Below are 8,968 nucleotides of genomic sequence, written 5' to 3' on the forward strand. Positions count from 1 at the left end.
ATAAAAAAAAAATATCCCTAAGGTTTTGTATGGAAGATTAATAAGTGACATTACCTTATTTACTAAGACAGAACTTGGAAAGACTTGGCTATGTCTAAGTGGAAAATCGATACAATCTAACCCACCATACTAACTGCACTGGAAAAGAACGGAACTATGATGGTTGTTCACGAATTCAGTTCGTGAACTATATTTGCCACAACTCAGTTCATTTGGTGCAATTCAGTTTGATTTAACTGTTTCTGTTTTTTTTAACTCTTATATTTGATTCGGTTCAGTTTAATTTTCTTTTTATATATCCTAATTTCAGTTTTACTATAACAATTTGGTATAGTTCGGTTCGCAAAGAATCAGTCCAGTTCAAAAAGGTACAGTTTAAGTGTCATGAGCAAAGGATAGAAGACATGCAAATGGCAAAGTCTACTGATATTGTCACCTTTGAAGGATGACTGCCGAGACACTCCGGCAAGATACATATGATTGCAACATCTTTAGTTCAGTAGTAAAATCTAGTTTACTGTTTTCATTTTCACCTCAACTAATAAACATAAGAGAATGGAAATTCAACATTTCGCTCACCATTTTCGTTTACAATAGTTCAGTAGTCAAAACACTATTTTCATTATTTCTTTAAGAGACTAATGAAAATAGTGTTTTAAGAAACTTTATTAAAACGAATAAGATCACTTGTCTCTATCACAATTATTGACTACAATTGTCTTCCATATACTTCTTAGGAATTTATAAACACAGATTTTAGAAATTGAAAACTGAATATTTTTAGAAAGTTAATACATGATGATGGCAAAAAACAAACAAGGACTCACCTCACCTAGTCACTCATATGATCACTTGTCTGTTGATAATTAAACATGGAATGTGAGAAATTTTAGGCCACTCTTTCCCTCCATTGCTTTTGCAACTTGCTTCCAGTAAAGGACACTTCTTGATGGTCAATACAGAAAGAGAAGAAGGAAGTCCCTCTTCTGGCAAGGATTCGAGTTTTCGACAGTATGCAATCTCAAGGTTTTCAAGAGATGTGAGATGCTGCAGCCACTTTCCATCCAAGCATTTTACATCAAGAAGATTATATATGTATAGTGACACCAGAGAATTTGGAAGCAATGGCACATTCATTTCCATAAGTGCATTCAAAAGATCATCACCTCCAATGCGCAATGTTGTAAGAAAAGTGAGCCTTTGCAAAATCCACTCACTGATAGCTCTTGTCCAAGAACTTCCGCGACTGCAGACGTTTAAACTTCGTAAATTGATAGGTAAACCTTCATTTGCAAAAGACACAAGATTTGGAAGATTTTGAATAGTTAATCCTTTTAGGCCAGTGAAAATATTGATTGGTTCTGGAAGTGAATTAAGCTTGTCACACATTGACACATTCAAATAGGTAAGATTAGGTGCACTAAATTCATTTGTGGAAAACGACTCAAGTTCAGAACAAGAATGTATGCTCAAATACTGAAGAAACAAGAGACTTTGTGTTGGATTTTCCGCAATTGAAATGAGTTTCAGATGTTCACAACGCATAATTCTAAGACTTTTGAGCACAGGAAGAGAGCCTAGAGTAAAAGATGTCAATGAATGACAACTATTGTGTATTTCCAATTCCTCAAGTGATTTGTAATTACACAAAGATTCATGAGGAAGGAATTCTAGATTCTCACAATCACGTAAAGTGAGTGACCGCAAAGTTGTAGGTAGACCGTCTCTAGGGAATGAAGCCGAGGAAGGAATTCTCGAGAGGGTTAAGTCTAGGATCAAGTTGGTGCAGTTGAGCACAAGTGATGAATGAAAGTTTGTTGGTATGTTTTCTGTGAAGTATAACATTGAGTTAGGAAACAATAGAGGACAGCCAGATAATTCAAAAGTTGAGGAAATTTGGTTTATAGGTAAGGTTCCTTTAAGTTTTGGACAATCCTTTAGAGATAGATGTAACAAATTTGGAAAATCTGTTGTTGTATCTCCAATCAAGTTCCAGTCCTCCCACTCTGGCATATCCCTGAAGCGCAAAACCTGCAAGGAGGGAAATGGTTGAAATAAAGAGGAACTAGAACTACTTCCATAGAATTCAGCACCAACAATCTTCACTGATTTCATACCAGAAATGTATAGTTCCCTGAGACCAAGTAGTTGTCCAAGTGGTGGAAGTGACCAACAATGATCGCAATCACTTATGCACAAGTACACCATATGAGCAAATGAAGAATCACCAAACCAATTCGGAAAGCTAGTTCCACCGTAGGATTTTATGGTTAGTTTCTTCAAACTTGAAGGAGGTTGTAGCTGTTCAAGTACAAGTCTTTCAATTTGTGTATCTAAAGTAGCACCATAATCCCATTCTAACGATAACTCATCGACTTTTTCTTTGCTTTTCAAATTGGCTTGAAAAGCTTCAAAGGGATCAGTAACATTTTGTAGTTTTGAAAGGGAAAGTTTACCTTGTAGATTGGTGAAGTTTTTTAGCTCTCCAACCTTCAAACCTTCTTGCGATTTGCTGACAATAAAGGCAGACAAAGTTTGAAGATTTTGTAGTTTGGCTATTTGTGAAGGCATGTACTTCAAGTTTGTGCCACAAATATCAAGGTGTCTTAGATTGATCAAATTTCCCATATCCTCAGGCAATTCAATTAGTAACCAACATCTGGACAACAACAAAGTCTGCAAATTGTAGAGCTTGCATGTTTCATATGGCAACCTTTGAATTTTAGTGTTGGAAAGATCCAGATATCGGAGATGAATCAAGTTTCCAAGATATTGAGGCAGATCGGTGATATTAAGGTAGTATGACAAGGACAATACCCGTAGAGGTCGTATTTCTGATAACAAGTCATGTAAAACCTTGTTTGATAAGAAATATTTAGCATAATGTTGGTCTGGTAGCCACTCTAGTCTTACTGGTAACGATATGAATGTTCGAAGGCGTTTTGATTCATAGAGGCTGTCAAATTTATTGAAAGAGTCATACTTGCCTTTGTTGTATGACAAATGACGTACTCTTTCGACACTTTCTTGTAACTTTCGGTCGCCATACCTGATACAGTATGAAGATGAAACCATTGTAGCTAAATCATTAATGAGGTCATGCATTTTGTAGTGTACACAATCATTGACTGACCATCGATGTATAAGTGACCTCGATACTAGTTCATCAAAGTATTCATCAGCCACTTCTTCCATAGTTTTTCTACTTTTGGACTGGTGTACAAAGCCTTCTGCAATCCACAGCTGAACTACCATCTGTTTTTCAAAGATGAAGTTCTTAGGAAAAATCGAACAATAAGTGAAACATTGCTTTAAAGGAGAAGGTAGATGATTATAACTCAATAGCAAAGCCGGAAGCACCTTAACATTTGATAAATCCCAAATGTTGCTTTTTAATACCTTGTTCCAGCGATTTTCTGATAACTCGGATCGAAGAAGACCGCCTAGTGCTACTGCTGCTATTGGTAAGCCATCACACTTTTTCACAATTTCTTTGCCAATAAATTCTAGGTTCGACCGGTTTCTGCAATTATATGGTCCAAATGCATGTTTGGCAAGTAAAGACCAGCAATCTTCACTCGCCAAAGGCAGCAAATGGTAGATAGGAAAAGAGGTTTGCATAGACCTTGCAACACTTTCATCTCGTGTCGTGACAATGATTCTACTTCCCTTTTCACCAGCACTAAAAATGTCCATTAGATTATTCCAATCAACATAGCTTCCATCCCAAATATCATCTAGTACAAGTAAAAATCTCCTATTTCTTAAGCTTTGTTGCAATTCCACTTGTAGAATGTTGAGGTTATTTGTGTCTACAGGTTTAAAAGTAATAGATTCAAGAATTACTTTAGTAACCCTACAAACATCAAAATCCTTTGAAATATATGCCCAAGCTTTAAGATCAAAATTGTCTTCTACTTCATGATCATTGAAAAGGAGTTTAGCTAGTGTTGTTTTTCCAAGCCCTCCCATGCCTACAATGGAAATCACTCCTATTTTACTTCCACTTACACTACCATCTTCTAAAAGCAAAAACTCTTTAAGTTTCTTCTTTTCATCATCTCTACCACAAATAGAAGATTCATCAACAACAACAGAACTTGTAGGATTTCCATACCAAATACTATTGGAAACACCTTGTTTAAGTTGCAGGATGTCTTTTTGCAATGCAAAATGCTCTAATCTTTGAAACAATTCATGTATTCTAGAATAGATAGCTTCCGGAAACCGTTTAAAAGGAGAAGAGTAAAGATATATGACCTGATCAATGATGGTTTGACTTTGAGGGCAACCTTCGATTTTCCACCGCAAAGCCTCAGTGTTGATCTCATCAAGCAAATCATCAGCATCAAAAACAACATGTGTGAGCTCATCCAGCCATTCTTTGACAGCAGGGTTGGTGATTTGCTTCTCCTCAGCATCATTCAACACAGCTTGAAGACTTAACAGTGTTATTTTCAGCTTTTTGAGGAGTGAAACATCAAGTTCCTTGCTATGAAAGAAATTTAAAAACTCTTTGGAAACGATCTTGTTTAATAGCACCTCTACCGAAGCCGAAAGGAATGCTTCTCCTACAAATGCAGCAGCCATGTATGTATGTTTTTTCTTTGGTTCAATAGGATGATGACAAAGTAGAAATTGGCTAACAAGAAAATCAGTGTGGAAATAAACTATGTTTCCTTCTAGCAAAGGTTGTTTATGTGAAGTCAAATAAATTGCTAAAGGTTGCTTTCTTATTGAGCATAGTCACTCTAATTGACAGTGAGAGTTGATCTAAAGTCAATGAAACAAAAAAGTAGCAAATGTGAAAACAAATGAAAATGAAGATAGTTTTTGAAATTATTATTTGATTAAATGTCAACCACATTGCTACAACTACTAATTTGTTGTTTTTATATGTTGTCATATTTAACTTACTTTGATGGATATAGTGAAGAAACAATAAAATAAAATTCAATGTAAAAAGGTCGATGAAAGGAAGATGCTAATTTGCATCCTTAAAGCAACTTTAATGGCTACTTTTCTAGTTGCGTTCGCCAACATGTAACTTGAAAATGAGAGTTTTTGCATAGAAAATGGTAGGAGTCTTCTTAAGTTGTAATAAAGTCAAATATAATTAAATATTAATATACTATAAGGTAAAATTGTAGGATCTAATATAAGTGGGTTGCTTCAAGATGATCTGGTTTGAATGACAGCCACAAAATTAAAAAACTAAAAGTAGAAATAAAATCTTAAAAATTGTGTTATTTATTTTTGGGTTAATTAAGTTTTTGGTCCCTATAAATATCTGCAGTTTTGTTTTTAGTCCCTATAAAAATAAATCACACTTTTTAGTCCCTACAAAATATTCCGTTAGTGTTTTTAGTCTCTGTTAAATTAAAATTTGTTTAATTATGCTTAAAATTTTAAATTTTTTAATGATTTTTTACATACTTGTTTAAAACATTATAAAAGGTTCCGCCACAATAAATTAGCTCAAAATTTTATTTTTAGGTCCAAATTTTCGTTAGTTTTATCTTGAATTTTTGGCGTTTTAAAAAAATTATATTTAATTCATTACATGTTAAAAAATTCTAATTTTTTATAAAAGGGATTATTATAATGTTCTTAACATATGTCTGTTAAAAATCATTTAAAAATATAAAAGTTTAAGTATAAATTAAACAAATTTCAATTTAACAGGGACCAACACATACTTTTAGTCCTTGTAAAATTAAAATTTGTTTAATTGTGCTTAAACTTTTAAATTTGTAACATATTTTTCACATACTTACTTAGAATAATATACCAATTTCCTCCGCAAAAAAGTAACTTAAAATTGTATTATTAGGTCCAAATTTTCATTAATATAATCTTAAAATTTGGCTTTTAGAAAAATTCATATTTAATTCATTACATGTTAAAAAACTAAAAAAAATTACAAAAGAGTGTCTTACGATGTTATGAACATATATCTAAAAACTCTTTCAAAAATTTAGGAGTTTAAGCATAATTAAACAAATTTTAATTTAACAGGGACTAAAAACACTAACAGAAAATTTTGTAGGGACTAAAAAGTGTGATTTATTTTTATAGGGACTAAAAACAAAACTGCAGATATTTATAGGGACCAAAAAACTTAATTAACCCTTTATTTTTTTAATTTTATTTTCAGGTTCTTAACTTGTACACATATTTTTAGTCTCTTATGTCTTCCTCACCGTTACCTTACCTAAACACTAAGGTAGCTAACAGAGTTCTTGTCGCAAATTTTTGTGAGGCTAAAATATGGTTTTAGTCCCTGCAAATATGTCTCGTTTTGGTTTTAGTCCCTGTAAAAAAAAATTGTTTTTGGTCCCTGCAAAATTTTTAGTTTTTGAAAATAGTCCCTGACCCCACTTTTGTGATGATTTGTATACGTGGCACATTATAACTGAATCAATTTTGTAGTTTTTGGTCCCTGCAAAATATTTTGTTTTTAAAAAAGGTCCCTGCAAAATTTTTTGCTTTTTAAAATAGTCCCTGGAGGGACTATTTTCAAAAACAAAATTCAGGGACTATTTTAAAAAACAAAAAATTTTGCAGGGACCAAAATCAATTTTTTTTTTAACAGAGACTAAAACTAAAACGAGGCATATTTACGGGTACTAAAACTATATTTTAGCCTGACGATATGTAACACCCTTTCTTTGTTCTTAACTTTGCAATATTGGATCTGAGAAGGAAGCTAATTAAGATAAACCGTCAGTACAAATTTTGAGCATAACGAAAAATTTGAGAAACATTTTACGGAGTTAAAAGCAAATTAAAATATTCAGATTATCCTACAAAGGGTTTTTTAGAAAGGATTATAGATCATTTTGATGATTTACTCTTTTTTAAATATAATATTATTATTTTTTGTGATGAAATACACTATTTATTAGTATTACTAATTTTATCAGTAGGATTGACTTGCATAAATATAATGAATCACCCTCACAATTTTATAATTAAACATTAGAGATAAATGTTTTTCTTCGACATCTTTATATCTAATCCAAAGGTACATTTGCAAACAATACTTACAAAACCCTAAACCTAGCACATTTGGCACTAAACACAATTTGGTACACCTAACCACAATTAATGCATAACTACTTGAGTACCTAATGTGATTTTGAAATTCAAATCTCCCAACTACAAATCTATATTCATGCCACGCGTGTTTTCAAAGTGTTCAATACCAATGTCATGGGAAACAAACAATTGAAACATATATCATCCTCTTCACTGCCCAAGGAAACAAATCAGAAGCACTAAGCCCCAAAGGTTTCCCCCAAACTGTTTTTATTCCAACAATCAAATCTTCAGAAACTATGAATCTCTCCATAAAAAGTTTTGGCTTTCTCTCAATCTCTCAAGAAACAGGTGAATCGCCCTCAATCTTTTTCTCAATCCTTTTCGTTGAACTTGAAATCTCTGAACCAAATCTTTCTCTCAATTTGGCGCTTACTCAGTGGTTGAACTCGAATCTCTGATGGTTTTATGCATGCTGCAACATGAATATTAGGATAGGTCTCATGCTTCCAAGAACATGGGACTGAAGTTGAAAAAGCCATAGAGCAATTAGGAAAATCAAGGTAGTCTCACTTTTAAATCAGATTTTGATTTCACCATCTATGAATTATTTTGTGCATTTCTCTATAGAATATTTATCTATGTTTTCTTGAACTATGTTTGCTAATAGTAAACTTAATGAATGGTTTCTCTATAGAATATTTTGAATTTTATTTACTGATAGCAACTTCAGTGTTATATGTTAAGGTTCAATTATTTAGTATAGTTAGTTAGGAGAAAAAAAAGTGAATAATTAGATAACATGATTACTAACATATTGGTAAACCATTCATGATTTTAACGCTGAAGCTGTGATGATTGTCATATTTCATTGTTGTTTGTATCAGCTAATATTTAACTTCTTTAAAACTGATGCTTATACTTATCTTTGTGTCAGCAGGACCTTAATCAATGTAAAGTGAAAGACAAGGTAGAAATGAAAAATAATAAGTATATAGATCCTTTCCTCAATGTACATTATTTTTATATGGGCAAGTTGAAGGCAAGTAGCTTCTGCCTGGGCAAGGAAGGTGTTGGGTTAAAAATTTGACGTGATGCTCTATGCTCTCTCTGTTTAAAGAAAATTACTACATCAAATATATGTTTTTATAATGCATTTGTAATGATAAGCTACAAATTTAGTTGGATATGATGATTTTCAAATTTAGTAGTTAATGCAGATAAAATATTTCTACGATTAATAATTTACCCATGCAAGAATTCCATTTAAATTTCATTGGAGACATTAGTTGTATCACTTAAACATGTAGGAGTATTAACAAAAGTTGGCATATACCTTCTACAACCGGTGTTTTCGCATGGTCAGTATTATGTAGCAATATCAAGAGTTACATAGAAAAATACGTAAGAAAAGTTTGCTAATAGATGAAGACGGTGTTGAGATAATGAGATTGTTAGTAATTTGAATGTATTGTTTAAAGAAAATTTTCAAAATGTATACACACAAGAAACTTAAATTATTATTGTATTTAATTTTATGAGAGTTGAATGTTAAGTTGGATTGTACGATATAATCTTACTTTTTGTCTACTACATTTACAATTTATATGACCCGTGCGGCAGCACGCACGGGTGAAAAGTCTAGTTTAGTCCATTACAGGAATTTAGTCCACATCATTCATTTTTCATTCATTCCATAATTTTCTTTCTTAAATTTGATTTTGTAAGTGGTTAAATTTTTTTTTTAAAGAATTTTGAAGTGGTTTATGATACCATAGTCACCGTTGACCATTCGTACTATCCTTAAAATTGGTAATCATAGTGTGTTATCCGAAAATCTCAAAAAAAAAAAAAAAACAAAATGTTTGGATTATATAATCCAAACAAAGATATTTTTAAAATTGTCTTTCGATATATACATCCAAAA

At 32.2% G+C, this 8,968-nt stretch overlaps 1 protein-coding gene and 1 long non-coding RNA gene across 3 annotated transcripts; one reads left to right on the top strand and one right to left on the bottom strand.

Moving 5' to 3' along the window:
* Nucleotides 1-548: 548 nt before the first annotated feature.
* Nucleotides 549-4,813, bottom strand: LOC25482844 (putative disease resistance RPP13-like protein 1). 2 transcript variants are annotated; one of them, XM_039834284.1, is made up of 2 exons: nt 2,118-4,813; nt 1,774-2,031 (listed from the first exon to the last, which is right to left on the bottom strand). In XM_039834284.1, the coding sequence occupies exons 1-2, from the start codon at nt 4,588-4,590 to the stop codon at nt 1,919-1,921; spliced, it is 2,586 nt and encodes an 861-aa protein (XP_039690218.1). In that variant the 5' UTR covers nt 4,591-4,813; the 3' UTR covers nt 1,774-1,918. The 2 variants fall into 2 exon arrangements, with proteins under 2 accessions (XP_024630489.2, XP_039690218.1); XM_024774721.2 differs by having other exon boundaries at nt 549-4,804.
* A 2,362-nt stretch (nt 4,814-7,175) lies between these two features.
* On the top strand, nt 7,176-8,282 carry LOC120579996 (uncharacterized). The gene is made up of 2 exons (XR_005645612.1): nt 7,176-7,604; nt 7,982-8,282. It is a non-coding gene; the product is annotated as an uncharacterized lncRNA (long non-coding RNA).
* The last annotated feature ends 686 nt before the right edge of the window (nt 8,283-8,968 follow it).

Source organism: Medicago truncatula, chromosome 1, assembly GCF_003473485.1.
Source record: "Medicago truncatula cultivar Jemalong A17 chromosome 1, MtrunA17r5.0-ANR, whole genome shotgun sequence".
In the NCBI taxonomy this organism is placed as follows: Eukaryota; Viridiplantae; Streptophyta; class Magnoliopsida; order Fabales; family Fabaceae; genus Medicago; species Medicago truncatula.